We start from the raw sequence: 22,270 nt of genomic DNA on the forward strand, positions 1-22,270 counted from the left end.
CACCCTGTCTCCACAAACGTGCCAACTAAAGGCCACTCTGCCTTGGCACCTAGTTTTACCCCTCCCATTACCTGCTCCAAAACCATGGCTAAATTCCCGCCTGACTCTCCATCACCAGAGACTCCAGGCCCAGTATCTGTCCTTCCACTAAGGGAGGTGGCTGGTGTCAATGGGTAGTCAGTCCGTGTCCATGTTCCTTTCTTGCTAAATGAACCCTCCCAAATAGAAAGCAGGCTGGGTTCCTATACCTCCAACCCATCTGCTTTTATTAAGAGTTCCAACACATTACCCAATCTTAGTCTGACGTTCCAGGATGTTCATATGATTCTTACTAATAATTTTACTTCCTGAGGAACGCCGGTGAGTTTGGGAGCAGGCAAAAACACATGCAGACGAAATCCATCAAACAGATACAACATACCCAATTGGATCTGAGGCAGTACCTGACCAAGATCCCCAATGGGATTACAATTCCATGGGTGGTATTTTGGCCAGAGACAGGTTCATAACCTACCTCTTTGCTGATCTCCACAGAGCAGCCTTAAAACCAGTAAATTTTGAAAAGCTGCAAGAGGTTTTCCAGGACAAACAGGAGAACCCATCTCAATTTCTAGAGCGCCTCACTAAGGCCCTGTTACAGTACACTAACTTAGATCCTGAAAACTCAGAAGGTAAACAACTGCTAATGACATATTTCTTTTCCCCAGAGCTACCCCGACATAAGAGATAAGCTTAAGAAGCTAGAGAGGGGACCCCTAACTCCACAGGCAGAAGTCTTGGCCGCTGGCCTTTAAGGTGTACCATGGAAGAGATGAAAAGGCTCGCTAACAACAATACCATATGCTGGCTAAGGCTGTCCAACCAGCCCCAGCTACTACTACAAACTCCTGGTCTCCTAGGGCTAAGCAACTACCAGTCCCTGCTATAGATGTGGTCAGCAAGGTCACTGGGCAAAAGCTTGCCCTAGCCCCCAAAAGCCAAGGGGACATGTCCCAGATGCCATTGAGAGGGACACTGGGATGTAGATTGCCCTTATATCATGCAGGATAGAGGGGCATCACGCCCAAATAACTCTCCAGCCGATCTCCTAGGCTTGGCTATGGATGACTGATGGGGTCTGGGCTCCCTAAACCCGACCACTACCATCACAAACAGGGAGACACAGGTAGCTATCATGGTATGTGGGCAGCCCATCTCCTTCCTCTTGGACACTGGAGCCACTTACTCAGTCCTGATGGAGTTTTGGGGACCCACTTCTTCCTCCCGTTTTCCTATGGTCGGGGTAAGAGGACAACCCTACCTTCCTCACCAAACCCCACCACTTAGTTGCATCTTCAGGGGTGTACCTCTCACCCATTCCTTTTTAGTAGTGCCAATATATCCTGTCCCCTTATTGGGAAGAGACCTTCTAGCAAAGTTGGGAGCCTCTATTTTCTTTGCTCCCCCCATTCGCCTAAACCCAAGCTCATCAGCAACCCCTCTGCTCCTCCTCCTAGCCAGTCAACCTACTAACACAAACATGTTATTTCCTTTACCAGCTTCTCAGGTAGACCCCCGAGTCTGGGACATCCAGAACCCCTCTGTTGCTAAACATCATTCTCTCGTTGTCATCCAATTACTGGACCCTACCAGGTACATAACCCAAGGTCAATACCCTCTCTCCCTCCAGAGTCTCAGGTGACTTAAGCTATCATTTCTGACCTCTTAAGAAAAAAACTCCTTCACCCTACCTCTTCCCCTTTAACACCCCTATACTAGCAGTTAAAAAGCCTAACGGAACCTATCGCCTGGTTCAAGACCTCAGTCACATCAATTCTGCAGTGGTCCCCCTCCATCCTGTTGTGGCTAACCCTTATACTCTTCTTTCCACTATCCCCTCAGGGACTTCCCATTTCTCAGTCCTAGATCTCAAAGATGCGTTCTTCTCCATCCCTCTAGACGCACAGTCACAGGACATATTTGCTTTACCTGGACAGATCCGGACACCCACTTCTCTACCCAGCTTACCTGTTCTACCTCGGGGGTTCCGAGACAGCCCACACTTGTTTGGCCAGGCTCTGGCTTCTGACTTGTCATCTTTGCCTCCCCTCAGACCTAAGATCATACTTTATGTAGATGACCTTCTCTGTAGTCCTTCCTCAGACATCAGCCAGGATGACACCTCCATTCTCCTAAACTTCCTTTCCAGTCAAGGCCACAGAGTCTCACCTTCTAAGGTCCAACTGTCCACTTCTCAGGTCACCTATCTGGGACTAACAATTACCCCAACCCACAAAGCTATTACCTTAGATAGGAAGAACCCAATTCAGTCTCTAACCATTCCTTCTACAAAGGAAGAAATTTTATCATTCCTAGGAATAGCTAGCTTTCTACGCTCTTGGGTCCCTTCCTTTTCCCTCCTCTCTCACCACTTATATGAAGCATTATCGGGTCCCACCCATGAACCTCTCCTCAAGCCTGTTACCAAACCCTTCCGAAGGCTCCAACAGGCCCTCCTTAAGGCTCCGGGCCTTACATCTCCCTGACCTGACTCACCCCTTTTCCTTCTATGTAACTGAAAAAGAGGGATTTGCCCTTGGAGTCCTAGGTCACCAACTGGGACCATCTTTTGCACCTGTAGCATAGTTGTCAAAAAGACTACATCTAACCATCCAGGGATGGGCACCCTGTATTTGTACCTTAGCAGCTGCTGAACTCCTCATTAGAGAGTCAAAAAAACTAACCTTTGGGTCGCCTATAACTGTCTTCTCTTCTTATAACCTGTCGCAGCTTCTGACTTACAAAGGCCTACAGACCCTACCTCCCTCCAGGATTCTTTCTTTCCAGGTAGCACTAATGGAGGACTCCACACTCACTTTCCAATCATGCCCACCTCTTAACATTTCCAGCCTTCTTCCTCCACCAAACACTAGCTACTGCACTGAAACTTGAGAGGAACTATTACCTAATCCCTCACACATACAGGAAGGCACACTGCCTCAGGCTACCTACATCTAGTATACAGATGGCAGTGCCTTTTTACATGATGGGGCCAGGAGAGCTGCCTATGCCATAGTGTCAGACACAGAGGTGGTAGAGGCATAGGCCCTTCCTGCTCTATGACCAATCAAGAGGCTGAATTAATAGCCCTTACCCATGCTTTTCAATTGGCACAGGGACAATTCCTCAACATCTACACCAATTCTAAATATGCTTTCCATATCCTCCTGTCCCACACTACAATCTGAAAGGAGCATGGGTTACTTACAACTAAAGGAGGATCAGTAACTAATGCACATCAAATTATGGCCATGCTAAAGGCCTCCCATCACCCCATGGCTATTGAGATTATCCACTGCAGATCCCACCAGACCGATGATTCCATTGTTTCCAAGGGGAACAAGGGAGCTAACGAGGCAGCTAGGGCTGCAGCCCTTAGGGGCCTAGGCTCAACTCACCCTCCCCAAGACATTTTTACACTGCAGCCCATCATCCCACCTTCACTCCCGGACATTCGCCAAACTCTGTCCTATCTTCACCAACTCTTCCATCCTAACAACCAGGCCTTGTCCTATTTTGTTAAGACCCACCTGCAGCCTATTCCTGAAGACTCAAGTTTCCTAAAATCTATCACTGCTTCTTGCAAAATCTCCCAGGCGTCAGACTCTAACTCAAAATATCATAGTGCCTCTTTCCCTACCCATCAAGCTCAAGGTTCTCTTCCCAGAATCTACTGGCTACTTGATTTTACCCACATGCCCACTGTCAAACGAGTCAGATACCTCCTGGTCTTGGTAGACACCTTCTCAGGGTGGGTAGAGGCATTTCCCACAACTAACAAGAGGGCTCAGACAGTCTCTGATCTCCTCCTCCAAGAGATCATCCCCCGATTTGGTGTCCCAGCTTCCTTGCAGTCAAACAATGGTCCTGAGTTTACCTCTCAAATCTCTCAAAACCTGCCAAAACTCTAGACATCCCCTGGCATTTTCATATCCCCTACCACCCTCAATCTTCAGGGAAGGTAGAAAGAACTAACCGCTCTTTAAAAACCACCCTTGTCAAGCTGTCACAGGAACGTTACCTTGATTGGGTAAAAATCCTACCTCTGGCTCTTTTCAGACTAAGAGCTCTTCTCAAGTGACCTCTTCAGGTCTCACTGTTTGAACTCAAAAACCATCTACTTACCCCATTACTTTGCTGCCTCCATTCTCTCCTGTGGAACTTTGCTGACCACCATCTACCCTGACCACACACTGAATCTTGTCCACTGCCTGTCAACCCTGGAGACCAAGTTTGTCTATCTCCTCCAGACAACCGGCCCTCATCCCTCTCTCCTAAATGGCAGGGCCCTTTTAAGGTGATTCTTGAGACACCTACAGCGGCCAAACTGGAGGGACTCCCTCACTGGGTCCACCTGTCCCATCTGAAACCTTTTATTCCCCCACCTAAACACTCTTCATACACATCGACCCTAACAGGACCATGCTCTGTCAAGCTCCGGAAGACGTTGAGACCACCCATCTTGTCCCTGGTTCCAGAAAATGAGACCCCACCCTGCCAGTGACATTCAACACCACTGGATTAGACATGGGCTTCTTATCTTCCCTTTATGTTTTTTATCCAGGACAGCCCATATATCTGGAGATTTGAGGTTCAAGAGACTTCTGCAGATAACAAACAGTCCTTCCAAATAGGGTGAGGAAACTGCTCCATGGCTGAATGTCAGGAATGACTCAAATCGCTGTCGTCCTGTGTTGGTTTTCCCATCCAAGTACTACGATCTCTTTACCTGCCTTCTCTTTGACCAGACATCAGATGTTTGTAAGAAATGGCCAGATGAATATGGGGGCTGCCCATATTGGTCTTGCCAGATACACATGCTAGGATCACGGCCCCACCACTTCTACCAACAACGTAAGACGCTCTTTTTCTACATAGAAGGTCCATGGGATCCCAGGTGGGAGACTGGAGTTGTCGGTAAGCTCTACCGTAAAAACCAACCAGGATCCCCAGTGAGTACTATCAAAATTCAGAGGAAATATGTCTCAATTGCCCAACCCCTAGATATAGAAGGGGTAGGAGAAATAATCAAACACTCCTCTGAGGTCCTTACTTCCTTAGCATCCCCCTCATAAATGGCACCAGCTTGTCCTTCCGCCTTTTGCTTCAGACTTTGACCTCAGCATACAAGCTCCTTAATATCACCTGACCCGGCCACTTTAAAGACTGCTGGTTATGTGTTCCCCCTGGAACAAACTCACAATTGACACTTACAGCCTCCCCAGTGATGTTGCCTAATAACCTTACCTCACCCTTCATCAGCTGCCCTGACTCTGATGTTGCCATGACCTTTCCTCTATTCCTCTTCTTGGCATGGCAAACTGTTTGAAGGCATCCGAGACACATCCTGTAGGAATGTTAGGCTCCCTAGAGTGCAATACAACCACAAGCCTTGATACCCCATCTCTGCCACAGTGCCCAGCGATCCAAAATATGTCAGCACTCTGTGACACGCAGGTATGCCATTGTTTGCCTGCCAGTTGGTCTGGAAACTGCATGTTGGTTCTCCTTTTCCCTGAACTGGGGGTAATCCAGGGAAACAAACCTCCGCCAATCCTAGTTGTAGATTTGACAGCTGCCTGACATAAGAGGGCAGTTCAGGTCATGCCACTCTTGGTCGCTGCAGGAATAGCCGCAGTAGGTGCTGGCACTGGGGTAGCAGGGATAACTGCTTTCATGACCAAATATAATGAGATCACCTCCACACTCAGCAACAGGTTTCAAAAGTGTCTGAAACTTTGCTCACTATCCAAAAACAGATAAATTCCCTGGCAGCTGTGGTTCTTCAAAACCGATGGGGGCTGGACATCCTGTCAGCTAAAGAAGGTGGCCTTTGCCTGTTCCTCCAAGAAGAATGCTGCTTCTACATCAACCAATCCGGAATAGTGAGAGATAAGATCCAGGAGCTACAGACAGACATACAGAATTCCAGGGAACGTGAGACCTCCGGTTTCTGAACCTTCGAAAACCCTACATGGAAGTGGATAGTCCCCTTCGTAACCCCTCTTCTAGTCAACTTTCTGGTGTTACTGTTTGCTCCCTGCCTTATCAATCTTGTCTCTACATTCCTTCAACGACAGATACAAAAAATTTCTAACCAGACCATTAATCAGCTCCTGTTGCAGGACTACAGGCCATTGCCCATGGAGGATCCTGATGTTAACGATTACCAAGCAGACCCCGATGGTGAAAACCAGCTACACCCCTACGACGCCCCAAAACAGCAGGAAGTAGTTTAAGAGACCCGCCGCCCCTATTCCCTTTTCACCATCGGCTTCCCTATCCTCTCCTTTTCTCTCTTTTTATGATAAGAAAAAGGGAGGAATGTTGGCATTAGGATAGCCCCTTTCCCCAGCAATGGCTCCACCCACAGGTGACAGGAACCTAGCACATCAATTGCCATGGAAACAGTCAAAGCATCCCCAGAAGACATCAGTTCAGAATCCCCCCTCCACCTGGGAGCAAGTGAAGTCACTACTGCTACAAAAGACCGAAACTCCTCCTCCTCACTCTCTTTCTCTTCTTCACTCGGCCTTGACTCCTGCCCCATCCCGTTCTATTAAACCTCTCCACGTGGAACCGTGCTTGTTTAGTGTGGTCTGCCTAGGTATGGGCCGAGAAATCTAATTAACAGCAGTCAGGACGAATGTGTTCTGTGAAGTCCTGTATACCACCAAATGCTAGGTGACCAGATGGTAATTGGCTCAGTTCATGCAGCAAAACATAGGTTGTTTGTAAGTGGATACCGTGCTGCATGAGTCATTGTCAGGTGCATAATCCACAGAGTCTGCTAAATCTGTGTCAGCCCTTAGAAGATCCCTAACTGCTGCCAAGGCGGGGATACTTCAAGAGCAGCGCTCACCGACAACAAGCTGGTTGCAACAGATCTGAAATCGGTTTTCACTACTATCCTCGTGCCAAACATCAGTTTGGAATTTAACTTGACACAACCTCTCTCTAACAATTAGGAAGAACCTAACGCTTGGTGAAATTATCTTACCAAGGACGCTTTTATAAAAGACCAAGGTGTGCTTTTTTTTTTTTACTTGAAAGATTTTTTACATTTAAATTTTAAATAAATAAATGTATGTACATGTGTGTTCACCAAGTTATAAATGCACAGCATCTGGGGGTCAGAGAACAACTTTCTTTCCTTCCACCATGTGAGTACCAGGGATACAACTCAGGTTCTTGGACATGTCAGTCAGTACCTTTATCTGATGAGCCATCTAGCTAGTTCCCTTGTGTGGTTCGATTTAAAGTGATGTTACACTTAATTGTTCAAGAGAGAAAACCCACACTCAACTTGTGGGAGAAGATTTAAGAAACTCAAACAAAGGCCTACAGGTGGTATTTTTGCTACTGCTAAGCTTGCTGACCCTTGAGAGAATGAGAAGGGGGGATGGAAGGAAGGGAGGAGTCAGGGAGAGGAAGTCAGAAAAGGAGGGAGAGAAGAGCAGGGGAAACCCCTCAAACATGAGCCAGGCATGGCAGAACACACCTATAACCTCAGTACTCTGGGGACCGAATTAACAAGTTTGAGGCTGGCCTCAGCTACAGGATAAATTCAAAACCAGCAGGGGTTACATAGCAAGACCCTGTCTCAGAAAGGGAGGGGGAAAGGGAGAGAAAGATGGAGAGGGTGAGGAAGAAAGAAAGAGGGGGAAAGAGAGCATGCCTACTTTTGAAGACAGAAGTACTAGTTAGGGAGGGAGGCTTTTCTTGCTTTTCACTTTGTATCATTTGAAATGATACATCATGATACCTAGTAGAATAATAGACTTTCATTGGATTAACCAACAATGTATTTCTTTCTCCAAAGTATCTCTTTTGTCTTCAACTCTGGAGTAACAAGAGAGTCTGAGACAGAATTCAGGCATCAGGAGACACTGCTTTTCAAGATTTTCAAGAGTGGACTTTTACTGAGGTTCTTTGAAACCCAAAATGCATGTGCATCTGTTTTTTTTTTTTTTTTTTTTTTCTCAGTCACACGGCCTAGCAAGATTAGTTTTCTGGCCCAGAGAGACTCCCATTACAGTTTCCTGAATACCAAACAGTACATCAACTCTTTCCTGTCACAACTCTGCAAGGAAGTTGCTGGTGATCTGTCTGTACAAGAGGGGAAAAAGCTAGACCAGTGGCAGAGAATAAATTCCAACACAGTTCTGGAAACTACCTATTCTGGGGACTGTTAAGGGTCCTGCTTAGGGCTTAATAATAAAGATACAGACACATCTGTACACTATAAGCCCGTTAGTCGTTTTGCTGGGGGCAGGTCCTCAGATGGCCATCCAGACTTGAGTAGACTCCTGGGCCACCTCGTTAGACCTCACAGATCTCTCTCCAGCCTCTCCCCACTGCCCTCCCCCAGGTTCAGCTTCAAGTTCTTTTTATTGTTAAAGAATTTCAAGCCAAATTCTAAATGTCAAAACTTCTTATCTGATCTAGGGACTGTCTAGAAAAACCTATTGCCTAAGCAAATCTCACCCATGAGAAATTTTCCAATTTGGTAGGCCTGTTTTGGTACTGAGTTGTGCAAAGACTCTGAAAATCCTTCAAAAACAGAATAACCTCATAAAATCTCAGTTAATAATCACTGACAAAAGGCTTCTTAAAACCTTAGGTACAGTCACTCCAGATTCATGTCAGATATAAGAGTTCTGCTAAAGTTTTGCTATAACTACCAAAATACAAACTTGTTTTGAGAAAGCAAATGTCACTCTCTGGGGTCTGTGTTAGCTTCCCCCCCTTGTTCCCCCAAGAAGTCCTGTTTTCTCTGGGTGGGAAGGAGAAGAACCAGAAGCCACAAGACTCCAGAGTATGGTCAATGTGAGCTTTAGCGCATAACAAATATCAGGTTTGTTTCTCAATTACAGAAAAGGCCCTGACTGACCTCGACACAGGCTTGGTTGTGCAAGGCATATGGTTACCATCACTGACATGTCCAGCTCAGGCCAAACCAACACTCATCTTTTTAGTAAATCCAAGCTGCATGACCACTGGTGCCAAGGACTGCAATATGGTGATGAGGCATCACATAAGTTCCCACACCCAGAGGCCACCTCAGAAAGCAGTTGGGTTAAGATGGTGCATCTGGACCAGTCTGGACATTACTGGCTGTCTTAGTTAGGGTTTTACTGCTGTGAACAGACACCATGACCAAGACAACTCTAATAAGGACGACATTTAATTGGGGCTGGCTTACAGGTTCAGAGGTTCAGTCCGTTATCATCAAGGTGGGAGCAGGGCAGCACACAGGCAGGCATTGGTGAGAGTTCTACATCTTTATCTGAAGGCTTCTAGCAGAATATTGACTTCCAGGCAGATAGGATGAGGATCTTAGAGCCCACATCAACAGTAACACACATACTCCAACAGGGTCTCACTTTCTAATAGTGTCACCCCCTTGGCCGAGGATATACAAACCAGAACACTGGCCAAAGCAGATGATCTGTATTAACACTGGTAACCATATTCAAAGGCAAACAAATTAGTCTCTCCCTGTGCCTCAGTTACCCTTCTGTAAAATGGGACTACTGCAATAACAGGTACCTCAGAGTTGCTTGAGGGCTCCATTAGATAGCCTACGTGAAATCTTCTGCACAGTGCCTGGCCCAAATGTAAATATCAGTTGCTATTATTGTTGTTGAATATACATGGTATGTCACATGAATACAGGACCATCTCTTATTCTCCTGAGTTGCCAGCACTCAGTCTCCAGTGCATAACAGATTCTGAACAAGTACTTGGTGACTGAATGCAGAGGTGGAATAACTTACATCCGGAAATAGGAACAGCTGGATCTTTCCATGTCAAAACAGAACCTCTAGTGTATGTTAGGAACCACAACTGGACACTGGCAGAGGTTCTTTTCTTCAGTGCCTGACACAGATGTTCCTAACATGACAAGGCTCAGATTTAGCTTGTGGGTAGAGGACTAGCTTATCATAGACGAGGCTGTGGTTTTGATTCCTGGCACTAGAAAAAAAAAAAAAGAAAGGAAAAAGAAAGAAAGAAAAGAATCCAGGAGAATAAATAACCCGTTGAGCATGAATGTCAGTGTCTGGTACCAGTTCCGGGTGTGGGCGCTAGAGGGCGCAAAACCCGATGGTCCTCAGCTCCTGTGGAGGATTACGCGTAGTTCAGGGACCGACGCCGCGCGATTACGTCACATCCGGATGTGCGTCTGTGGGGCAGTGCGGAACGGAGTCAAATGTAAATACACCAGTTTTCCTGGCCCGGCCTTGGGCTGCTGCCGGTGAGCTCCGACCCGAGCCGAATTCTAGCAGCGGACGGCTTAGCCGCGCGCGGCAGGTGCGCATGCGTGACGCGGGAGCGTAGGGTGGCGGTGTGGTGGGCCTCAGGTTCTTCGCTCTTGTGTTAGTCAGAGAGCCGCCACCGGGCGGGACGGCGGGACGGAGCGGGACGGAGACCGGGAAGGCTGATCCCGCGGTGGGGCTGGGCGCACTACCTTCGAGGTAGACCGACACTAAGTCAATAGCGGTTGTTAATCGAGCAAAGTTGGAAACAATCTTACTCTTTAGCAGTAGATCGGCTTTTTAAATGATTGCTTTAGTTGTATTTTGTGTCCCCAAATGTAAAAGACACTCGTTTGAGTCCGTGAGAAACACTAGGGAATGGAACATCTCTATTTCGGAGGACAGGCACTGTGGAAAGCTGAAAGGGAGTAACACTAGCAAGAACTGGGCAAGGAGGGTTTGGCACAATAAAAATAAGATGGGCTGTGGACACATTGAGCAAGATGAGAGAGGCTAGAAAGTGTGAGACACGTGGCTACCTGGAGTCGATTCTGGCTTTCGAAGAAACTAGTAGGGGTAGCCGAGACCAAGAGGAAGCCCAGGGTGTTAGGTATCAAGAAATTGTTTTTCGATGCGCGTGGTGGCACACCTTTAATCCCAGCACTGAGGAGGCAAAAGTAGGCGGATCTCTGAGGGACAGCCAGAGCTCCGTTACACAAAGAAATCGAACCAAAATCATCATCATTCTTTTCTCAAAGTCTGGCATTTAGACAAAGGTCAGGATTCTTTCAGGGACTTAAGAAGATAGTTCCTACTTGCTAAAAGGAGGCTTATTTCTGGCCAAGGACATATTGCTTCTCCATTAACCTGTGTCTGTGGTGCCTATTAATATAATGAGGTCTATGCCAGCCTCTCTACAAGAGCAGCAAGATACACGAGGCATCCAGATGTGCACCGTCACCTCAGTCACATATATAGCAGGTGCTTTGTTGAGCGTGTGCCCTCCTGGACCTGGAAGAGAGGGATGAAGCTTCCTGCATTCAACTTTTTCCGGCTGTCATCATCCAAGTGTGCTTGGAATTGGGTCTGACCCAAAGAGGTTCTTGAAATATTCCCTAACAGTGTGACTTTGGATAAGAGGTGGAGGCCCCCAGTCTTTTGGGTCCAAAGACAAGACATTACATAACAAACATCTATAGAACAAGTATGAGAAAACCTCCCTGAAGGAGGAGACATTGAATTGGGAATGAGAGCTGTCCGGGGGTGAGCAAGGTCTGAGTGGACTCAAGGAAAGAGATCTTCTAAGGGTCAGCACATTGGAAGTTCTCGAGAGTCTAGATCTGTTTGAAATGGCCTGGAGCTTGGAGTGCCCTGTGCACACCCATAATCGCAGCACTGGAGGATGAAGCCTGAGAATCAAGTGAAAGGCAGCCTCCCCCATCATTACATGACAAGAGCAGCACTACTGCTGCCTGTGTTTGCGTATCTTCTGTTGCCAGTAAGAACACCGCAGACTAGGGAGATTATAAACAGCTAGGTTTTGGCTTATAGTTCAGGTCCAAGGCCAAGAGACTGCATCTGGTTGGTCTCTTGCTTATAGTCTCAACATAGAAAATAGGGCAAGTTCCTATTAAAACTGCAATACTACCGATAACACTGCATGCCTGCCTGATGGTTACGAGCTCTCTGGACTCCTGCAGGTACCCATGCTGGAAGATGCCAGCTACTGCCTATGAAAGAGTGGTTTACAGGAGCCCCTCGGAGCACCACTACATGAAAGTCTGCCTGTGAGTTCCATCTTGTGAGTTCTCTTTTTATGAAGCTGAAAAGCATGACATTTAATGCGATATTTTCTCACTATTTTTTTACAGAGAGTTTCAAGAACACGGAGTTGGACTGAATGCAGCCCAGTTCAAACAGCTGCTTGTTTCAGCCCTGAAAGACCTGTTTGGGGAGGTATGGAATCACTTGGCAGATTAACATTCTTAAGGTTTTTGTAAGAAATTTTAGAAAAGGGACTGAGGGTATAACTCACTGGTGAAATCATGGCCTACCTCAGGTCTGGTTGTACCTGTTACCAAAGAGGGAGTTGGGGGAGACTTTTCTGTTCATTTGTTTGAGACAGGTCCTCTGTATGACCCAGGTTGTCTGGAACTTGCTCTGTAAACCAGACTAACATCAACTTCACAGCCAACTGCATCTGCCTCCAAAGCCATGGGATTAAAGGCTTGCAACATCACTCCCAGTCCAGAAAGGGCAGGTTGTAAGATATACAGAAATATATACATACAGAAATATATATATTAAGCTGTACTAGAAATTGCAGAGGCCAACTTTCAGGAATAATGAATATAGGTTTTTAGTGTCTCCTGTGTTTGACAAGAATCTTACCAGACGCCGGCTTGTTGAACGGTGCTATCCAGTTGTAGTGTAGACTGGTAAGCCAGAGCCACGATTGCCCATCTTTGAAAAGGTGAAGGTTTCATGGCATGCTTCAGTGAGAACGCCTCTTTATAAAACAGTGTGAGGGCAGCAGGATGTCCTGACTTCAGTCCCTGGAGGCCATATGGTGTAAGGCGAGAACCAGCTCTTGAGAGCTTCTTCCACCTCCACACACTTGCAGTGGCACAGGCACACATACATATGCATGTGGGCAAACATACATGTGCAGCCACACACATACATGTGAGGAAAACACAAAAATAAGTAAGCCTTGAAGTAATAGAAAAAAGTCTAATAGAGTGTGAGCAGAAGCAAACTGACGTGCTTCTCGGCCTTCACGGGCCAGCACTTGGAGCAAATGCTTGGCTTGAAGACGTCCCAGCAGTTGTGGGGCACCTGGTTCAGTTGCCAGTCCCACACTGGTACATAACTGTCTTGTAGCTCTATTTTTTCTTTCTCTGGCCTCCTTGGGCACCAGGCGTGCACACGGTACACAAACATGCGTGTAGGCAAAACACTGACACACATAAAAATAAACCTGGAAAGGAAAATGGAAGGAATGTTTCACGCCAGTGTCTGTGGAGGTCATGGTAAGCTGAAGCTGAAAACACCACATGTTGTTCAGTGGTTACATGTTCATATTATGGAATATAATCCTCAGAAGAAAGGACAGTGCTACACAAACCTCTAGAAAATTAAGCTAAATGGAAAAATCCAATCCTAGGTAAGTTACTTACTGAGAAATTCTGTGTAATGCTCTTCCTACAACATAACCTGTAGAAAGAAGTGGTTGCCAGGGGTTAGTGGGTATACGTGATGAAGGACCAATAGAAAGTCTTGTGATGGTCCAGGGTTTTATCTTGGTGGTGGTAATAGTAGTTACAAGAAGTTGTCAGTGCGGAAGCACCCACATATAAATACATGTGTGTACAAATAATGTCAGGTCTAAGTGAAGTCAGTTTCGTCAGCACCACTCACCTGCTTTGACCCTGCACCGTAGTTACAGGAGATGCTGCTTTATGGGGAGACTGGGGGAAGAGTATGTGCACTTCCATGTAGATTGCAACAAATTAAAAAAAATAGAACCAGCAATTTGTCATAAAATGTGGTTTCAGGAGATAAGAGTTAAATAAGACATGGTTTCTATTCCTTGGGTTGACTTGTTAAGAGTCTGGTTTAAAAAAGAATGTAGTCAGTAGGTTGATCATATGATCTTCCTAATCTTGTGAATAAGAAAAGGAGCTTAAAAAAAAATTCTTCTGTTTCTCTGTCTCTCTCTTTCCCTCTCTCTCTCTCTCTCTCTCTCTCTCTCTCTCTCTCTCTCTCCCTCCCTCTCTCCCCCCGCACATGCACACATTGTGTACACACATAAATGTGTTTGTGTGTACGTTTGTCGAGGTCATTAGAGAACTTGGAGTTATTTCTCTGATTGAACCATGTGAGTCCTGGGGATCAAACTGGGGATGGAGCTTCGGCCGTCAGGGTTTGTACCAGGCACCTTCCCACTGAGCCATCTCACCAACTGGAGAAGGAACACTTTACACACAGGTTCAAAGGTGAGGCAGTATTATGAAAAGGGACAGGAACATTCCAAACAGTGGGAGCTCTTAGCAGACACGTGAGAGCACCAGCACTGTTAATTGAAATACTGGTTTTATTAGAGTTCACAAGTGAGCACAGAGGTCTGCTTGCTAATGGTATTGTTCCATACCTAGGTTGGTGCTGCTCTACCTGTGGATGTTGTCACCTATGATGAGAAGACATTGTCAGCCATCTTGAGAGTATGCAGCAGGTATGACCTGGGACAGTTCTAGAATAACAGAGAGAGTGGTGGGACAGCACAGTGGAGATGCTTCCAGGATGCAAGTGCCTGGCCAGCAGTCCTGAGTGCCTTTGGGGATTTACTGTGGAGTTAATATGAACATCCCTCTCAGGAAACTCCATCTTAGGGATCCTGACCTTAGATTAAACCCAAGTAAAAGAAAAAGGCTGGTACATAGCTTTAGTTTCCAGGCTACCTCCAACAAGACCTGCGTCTCCAGCATCTAGCACCAGTTTCCAAGTTACTCCCCAACCAATCTGTGCCTCCAGCTTACAAGCTTGCCTCTGCCTAACAACCACCAAGAAAACAGAAGTTAAGTTTATGGTTTGGCTTCCAACACTAGCCAGTTACCCTAAAGGCCACAGAAGCATCCCACTCATGCTTGCCAGGCCGGAAACACTCACCCCTCACTTGTCTTCTATAGAACCCTGTCCCGATGAGTGCTCAAGGCTTTTTCTCCACTGGATCTTGTGGGTGGGTGGTGAGTTAAGCAGAAGCTGGAGCTTATGTGATTGCATCGGATCAGCTCCTGACTGGTCTTTCAAGATTCACAAACACCTCCACCTGGGGTTATACTAGACAGAAAACCTTGTGATTAATCATAGCCACTTTCCCAGTTGATGCTTATAGTTTTAAAGTCAGAAATGTGTACATTTTAAAAAGATTCTTGGGGCTAATTTTGCTCTCTGTGATATGTTTTTACTTCTAAGGTTCTATTTCATAATCGTTCTGGTTTAAAAAAAAAACTTTCTAGATCATCACAAGGAAAAGTACTAAGTGCTGTTACAGCAGAAATCTTTATGCTTTCTTGATCTTTATGCAGTGGTCTGGTCAAATTGTGGAGCTCTTTGACCTTGCTTGGAGCCTATAAAAGCAAGAAATGTGCCTTCAGAGTGATTCAGGTAACGGCGTTTCCTTTACGATTCCAAGAGCTACTGAGCACTGCAGTGATCTGGGCGTCTCACGTCTGTCTTGAGTAAAGCAGTACACATCTAACAAGGACAGACCCAGAATCTCTGCTTCTGGAACTGAGGCATAGTGGTCAGATTTTAAGTCACCCTTTTTGCAGGATATTTGGTCACACTGTGAATCCAGAGATTGTGTTATTTACTGCAAAGGGCTGTCTCTAGTTGTGGTGTGGCTCAGCCCCCTAACACACACCTTTAATCCCAAGCAATGAAGGTAAAGTTAGTTTGAAGAAGGAAGCACCCATGTTTAAATGTGATATCTAATTGAGTGGTAGACAAAGTGGTGAGTGAAAGATTTGACAAAAGAGGCTATGCCCAGCTCTTTTGAGGAAAAAGGTTACTTAAGAGAGAGCAACACAGAAGAAAGGGAAGAAGGAAGCCATTTTACTGGGAGAGTTACTGGGAGAGTTTTACAGTGACCCATTCAAGAGAGAGCAAGCTAGACACGGGAAAAGACAGAAGGAGCCAGAAAGTTAGAACAGATTGTTAGGGTTAGTTTGAGGCCGAGCTGAGCAATTCAGGAGAGGCCAGGAGAAATCATTGAGTCAGTCAGTTTGGAGAGGAGTTTGAGCCAGGACAGCAGAGTTGAATCAGGCAGACAGAGTTCAAAGAGAACTAGGAAGAGTGAGCTTCTTCGTTAGTAAGTTTCAGAGGATGAAAACATCTCAGCCTTGATAAGATTATACAGATCTGGGCTTAGGAGCTTCCAAGACTAGGCCTTGGACTTAGCAGATGGCAGTAAGCCTCAGAGACAATTGTATCAGGTAAATAAAAGTCACAGTTCTATATACTGGAGATATTTGGAGGTCAAACTTGGAATTCTTGTGAGAAAGTCTTTTCTTATTGACTGCTACCCCAGTGATATCTTGGCAGGCTGTTTCCAGACTTGTGATTACTTCAGCCAGTGCTTCCACAGTGCCCTTTAAAATGTGACTGCTGCAGTTCTGTGCACCCTATGAAATCCACATGTTTTCTGTGTTCTCTGCTGTTTCCATGCAGTTTGGGTTAACCTTTTCTTCTCTTATAGGTGTCTCCCTTTCTCCTTGCATTATCTGGCAATAGCAGGGAACACGTATTGGACTGAATACTCTTACAGCTCCAGACGCCTCCACTCTCGACACTGTCTTTAGGTGTCTACAGATTGGAAACAGGCACGCTGAAGCCCCTGCTGATAACATTTGGAGATGCTGAGGATGTGGAATGGGCTTCAGAGGAGACTGTGGCAACATCTAGTGGTACCAACAGGGCAGTGTTTTCAGTACATGCACGTGAAAGTTGGAGACAGAGCGGAGCTCAGCAGAGCCTTCACACAGCAGGATGTGGCTACCTTCTCAGAGTTAACGGGAGATGCCAATCCTTTGCATTTAAGTGATGATTTTGCAAAACACACCAAGTTTGGAAAGACAATTGTGCATGGAGTTTTGATAAGTGGACTTATTTCGGCTCTCCTGGGCACTAAAATGCCAGGGCCAGGCTGTGTGTTTCTTTCCCAGGAAATCAAATTTCCAGCTCCTCTATATATTGGAGAAGTGGTTTTAGCATCTGCAGAGGTGAAGAGGCTGAAGCAGTCTGTGGCTGTTGTCACAGTGTCCTGTTGTGTGATAGAAAGTAAAAAGACAGTTATGGAAGGCTGGGTTAAAGTGATGGTCCCAGGAGCTCCTAGTTCCTGAAATACACATTTAAAGTTATACCTTCAAAAACCTGTGCTCTTGCTGTCAAATGACATCTGGGCAGGTGGGCTGTTGCTCTTTGTGAAGGAATGCTGGTACACCCTGAAGCCATGTGTGGAAGACATTTCCAGATTGGTGCATGGTTTGTCCAGACTTAAATATGTGCAAGATCTCATCATCTATTGAGGTTTGGATTTTTTTCCAGTTAGAAAACAATTGAGAGAGGCTGGAGAGATGGCTTATCAGTTAAGATCACTGGTTGCTCTTCCAGAGGATCTGGGTTCAATTCCTAGTATCCACATGGCGGCTTACAACTGTATTTAACTCCAGTCACAGGCAATCCAACACCGTCTTCTGGCCTATGCTGAAGCTACATGCACATGGTACATAGACACACATGCAGGCAAAATAGAAGTACAACAGTAATAAAATAAAACCTTTATAAATTGAGAAAACTATATGTTCTACTTTCAGAATTTCAAACAGTTATATTTGTATTTGATAACAGTAATGTCTGTCTGTCTGTTGAGGACTTTTCATGCTGAATTTATACCACCATGTATTTAGTTACTAACTACAACAATGCAAGTAGAGCCATCTTTGAACACCTAATTCTTAGACCCCTTCTCAGTGGCTTCTGGGTTAGGTTTATAATTCCTTATTATTTACACATCTTCTGCTGAATGTGGTGGCACTTGCCTTTAGTCCCCGCTTCAAAGGCAGAGGCAGACAGAACTTAAAGCTAGCCTGGGTGCATAGCAAGTTTCAGGACAACCAGAGCTACACAGAGAGACCCTGTGTCAAAACAATCAAAACAAAAACTGCTATTTAGTTTGGATGTGACTTGACTTTCAGGGGTTTTGCTGTTACTGGGGTTCAGATGCAGCCTTCAGTTATATAAGGTCCTAATACTGCAGTATTGTTGGGAAGTATAGAAACAGAATTAATCAGAGGGGCAGGCCTAGAAATATTAGCCAGTATTCTCCCATGAGGCTTCCCATGAGTGAATTGAGTGGCTTTTCTGAATTTGAAATTGACTGTTCTACAGTTGAACAGGCTAACATGCTGATCTGTCAGAGAGTTGGCCAATCTCGGTGTTTTAATCAGAAGAAAGGAGTCTGGGATACTGAGGCTCTGTTTTCAGGGTTCTAATTCTCTCCCTCTCCTGACAATGCAGATCTACTTTAAAATCAAAAAAAGCAACAACAATAAAACTATATGTATGAAGGTATAAGCTGGGCTGAATGTGGTGATGCATACATTTAATTAAGAGGCAGGTCTATATAACAAGATTTAGGACTACCTAGACCCTGTCTCAAAAAGAGGAAAAAGAAAAAAAGGGGGGGAGGTATTAGTGCATGGTGGCAGAGGGAAGCTGAGTTTTTGGGTCCCCCCTTCTTCTGTAACTTGGGGTTATGGGAAGAATGTGCTGAATGTGTTAGTATTTAAACAGTGATCCCTAACAGCCAGTACTGTTAAATATGCATGTGCACACTTGTGGTCTACCTGTGCTCAGTAGGTTAAATGGTGACTGATCATAGCTAGATGCTTTGATTAGAAGTACAAGATCAGCAGGGCATGGCATCTCTTACTGTCACAACTGAGGAGGGTTTGTCACCTGATCCATATTTCCTGGAAAAGGCGTTCCTTCTGGTGTCATCTTAAGTAACCAGATTTTTTTCGGTGCTTGTTTGTGCACGTGGAGGCCAAATGCCAGGCTTAGGTGTCATTACTCTTGCCTAATCTTAAGATTCACTTTTTGTCATTTTGTCTCTTGCTGGCATTATTTTCAGTAATTAGATGAAACTGGCTGGCCAGCGAGCTTAAGGACTCCACCTGTGTCCACTTCCCCAAGCACTGGGAGTTCTATAAAAACACAGGCCACTGTACCTGGCTTTTGTTTATAAACATGGATTCTTTGGGTCCTCATTGTTGCTCAGCAAGGCTCTTGGGGCAGTTGAATAGCTTACTAGAAAGAATTCTTGTGGTCACTAGAGGGCAGTCATGTGTCTAAAGTGAATTAGAAACCTACTACACCTTCCATTATGTGAAGTTGAGGAAAACCCCCAACTGGATGTCAAGAGCAAAGGTACTTTGTTGTAGGCAAGTCACTAGACTCCAGTCTTCAGTGCACACTCCTACAGAACTCGCCGTCAGTCCATAAACAGAGCACGATGTAATTAATTTTAGTAGCTACCAGATTTTTACATTTCTGACAAGCCAATTTTAATTCTCGAAAAGCTTTATAAAGTTAATAGCCCCATTTTATTGCAGAAGTAGACTCATGCTATATATCTTGTCTGAGGTCAGACAGGATCATATGGGGTCATAGAGTATTCAAGCTTGAGTGTCTTTTTTCCTATCACTGAATCTTACAGTGTTCTCATTTTTGGAGCACTGTCAATTTCAATAGTATTTTTGTTAAAATACAATTCTTAAATCCGTTCAGATTGACATTGTCTGCTACAGTTGTAGCAGTTCCCTATTATATACCCATGTTTTCACCCAAACCCTGTCCCTCACCCTGTACCCCAAATGATGGTCATGCCACATAGTCTAGGCTGGCTTTGAACTCAGGACCATCTGGTTCAGGCTTCCTAAGTGCTGGGAAAACAAATGAGTACTAAATATCATTCAGAGATTGTCTTCAGAGTATGAAAGCTCTAAGGATCAGTTAGATGAACAGAAAACTGGAGCCAGGCACAGTGGCTGATCTCTAGAAACTTGCCAACGGGGGTAGGAAGATCTGCTGTCTGCCCCAACCCAGTGAAAGAAAAAGTTAGGAAGGCCAAGTGGGGAGTGGAGAGAGATGTCTCACTGTGACTTTAAAAGTAGCTTCTCATTTAGAGCATTTCACATTATAAATAGTCTGAGGTGGTCATGACCTTTGATCCCTATAAACAGTAGTCAGTAGTCCCTACACGCGGTGCTTGATTGTCACGCTGTTCTTGCTGTTAGAGCAGCCATGAGGTACCAGAAGGAGTGACTGCCTTACAGTGAAAGGGGCCGATCACTGGGAGGGGCCTTGATTATACCAGGTCACATACGGAAGTGAGTGCAGAAGTAATGGCTAAAATAGTCCAATTTGTCTAGCACTTTCCATATTAGGGGCATTATATGCCTGTGATTTATGTGATACTTGACTGCCACAGAAAGAATACCCATCTTAAGTAATTTTAGCCTAATATACTGGAAAATTGCTTAACAGGCTGTTATATTCTGTTAGAAACATTTCCATATCGCTGAATGCCACTCATTTTTCCCCAACAGCAACTCTTGAGTTAATGGGTAGTGCCTCCCCATGGCCACCATCTATCTTGTGAACCTGGCTTGTGTGTTCATCCAGAAAAAGAAATCTCTACGTGCACACAGTATCTCTGAGATATCTGCAGGTTTTCATTTTGTGCCAAACTATAAGTCATTTTTCTTTTATGTTCCCAGAGTATAATTCACAGGCCAATTTACTCCCTGAGAAAATTGCTGTTAAATTGCTTCTATTAAGGGTTTATATTAAAAACTGTCTACTAGGGGTTGACTGTCACTGTGCAGCTGTGTTTCTGTGACTCCTAGCATGCTGGCATAGTTGATTACCTAGTTCTAGGTCAGCAGACAGAATCGGGCTGTGCCCTTACTTACTCCTGGGTCGAATGGCTGGCTGCACGTGTGTCTGCCGCAGGGCTCCACGTGCTTTGCTCTTTACCCGCTGCATTCATCTGGATTGTAAAGAGCAAAATTCTCAGCATCTTCAGAAAAATTTGGAGTTGGCACTGGGTGACCAGTTAGAAGAAAACACAAATAATGTGTACATAAAACAAGATTAATGAATCCACAAACTTTATTTCTAAAGTGGCCCTTAACATGTTTTCACCTCATGCCCCTGAACAGATTTTTCCCAGTGTTGACATAGAAAATGTCAGCATATGAGTGACTGCTATGAGTTAAATTTTGTTGTTCGGTATCTAGACCATGAATATGTAAAGAAATAAAGTCATTTGGAGTTGTAAGGCCACCCTGCTTAGGAAATAGTTTTCACAAGCTTCTGTGGTCCGATTTTGTACAGCCGTTGTCAGGGCTAGAAATTTCCTCACTAAAATCCATTATGAGCAATCACTGGCCAAACCTCAGGTTGTTAGATAAACAACCCACGAGCTGTCTAAACATTTGGCGACATAGAGTATGACAATCTTATTCTTCTGCTAGCCTCCAAATAGTTGTATGTATGCAAAAAAGCAAAGCACGTCGTTTTCTCGTTCCTTATCAGTTTATGAAGCCGGACACTAGAAACACAAGTCTATTTAATTTAGAGCAGCTAGAAGACTGTCTCATATGCAGCTTGTGTGACTTCAAATGCCAGACAGAACCAGGTACAGCAATCTGTAGTGAGCCACTCAAGGGGCAGGAGGATTGCTGGGTCCCCAAGAGCTCAGGGCCAAGACACTAATTAAAGAAAAAGCCAGGTGGATATTGAGGTTGTATGAGCTTTGGAGCTGGTCTGTGTGTCGGGATACTTAGGTTGGACGAGGAACTCACTGAGGTAAGTAGGAAGCAATGAGGCCAGCAAAAGTGTTTGTGTTGAAGGGTTTCTGGAAAGAACCGGAGGAAAGAGAAGGAAACCCTGAGGGTGTCCCTGGCTTCCCTGAGCTGCTGCTCACTTTCAGTTTCCCTTTCCTGGTAAAGAAGACAGGCAAGTCACAGCTCTTTCCACATGCGTGCGGCCCTGATCAGTTCTGTTCCTTTTCAGCCCCCTCCCTTCCAGAGAGGAAAGCATCCCAATTCTCTTTCCTCCATGAAAGGCTGTGCCGACGTCCTGGTAATAGCCTGCAGTTTGCTCTTAGCCTCTGGTCAGTGCAGTTCGGGGCCTCTATAATCTCGTGTGCTGAAGCTCTCCCAGTCTCAGTGCCGCAGGTGAGGCTGGAGCAAAGTGAAGTCAAGCTGCAGAGAACCTGAGGAGCGGCTCAGAACGTGCACCTGAGCCGTAACCAGCCTCAGCTTTGTGAAGGCAACATCTTGCCTAGTTCTTGAGTCTAACTTAATTTTTTCCCCTTTCTCATGGCAGTCCTCTCCCAAACC

At 45.4% G+C, this 22,270-nt stretch overlaps 2 protein-coding genes across 2 annotated transcripts; both read left to right on the forward strand.

The window, feature by feature from the left end:
- The first annotated feature begins 10,218 nt into the window (after window positions 1-10,218).
- On the forward strand, window positions 10,219-16,694 carry RPP14 (ribonuclease P/MRP subunit p14). Its single transcript, XM_080926117.1, has 6 exons — window positions 10,219-10,353; window positions 11,999-12,085; window positions 12,170-12,254; window positions 14,456-14,532; window positions 15,386-15,464; window positions 16,558-16,694. Exons 2-6 carry the CDS (start codon window positions 12,015-12,017, stop codon window positions 16,612-16,614), a joined length of 369 nt encoding a protein of 122 aa, XP_080782243.1. The 5' UTR covers window positions 10,219-10,353; window positions 11,999-12,014; the 3' UTR covers window positions 16,615-16,694.
- A 20-nt stretch (window positions 16,695-16,714) lies between these two features.
- On the forward strand, window positions 16,715-20,719 carry HTD2 (hydroxyacyl-thioester dehydratase type 2; the record flags this gene model as incomplete). The annotated part of the gene is made up of 1 exon (XM_080926116.1): window positions 16,715-20,719. One exon carries the CDS (start codon window positions 16,715-16,717, stop codon window positions 17,198-17,200), a length of 486 nt encoding a protein of 161 aa, XP_080782242.1. The 3' UTR covers window positions 17,201-20,719.
- Between the last annotated feature and the right edge of the window lie 1,551 nt (window positions 20,720-22,270).

Source organism: Micromys minutus (assembly GCF_963924665.1).
Source record: "Micromys minutus genome assembly, chromosome: 12".
NCBI classification, from domain to species: domain Eukaryota; kingdom Metazoa; phylum Chordata; class Mammalia; order Rodentia; family Muridae; genus Micromys; species Micromys minutus.

Excerpts from the sequence above, each read along its gene's own strand:
- RPP14 (XM_080926117.1), top strand. The coding sequence starts at position 12,015 with ATGCCAGCTACTGCCTATGAAAGAGTGGTTTACAGGAGCCCCTCGGAG. Across the intron at positions 12,086-12,169 it reads CACTACATGAAAGTCTGCCT|AGAGTTTCAAGAACACGGAG; the intron begins GTGAGTTCCATC and ends ATTTTTTTACAG. Across the intron at positions 14,533-15,385 it reads ATCTTGAGAGTATGCAGCAG|TGGTCTGGTCAAATTGTGGA; the intron begins GTATGACCTGGG and ends ATCTTTATGCAG.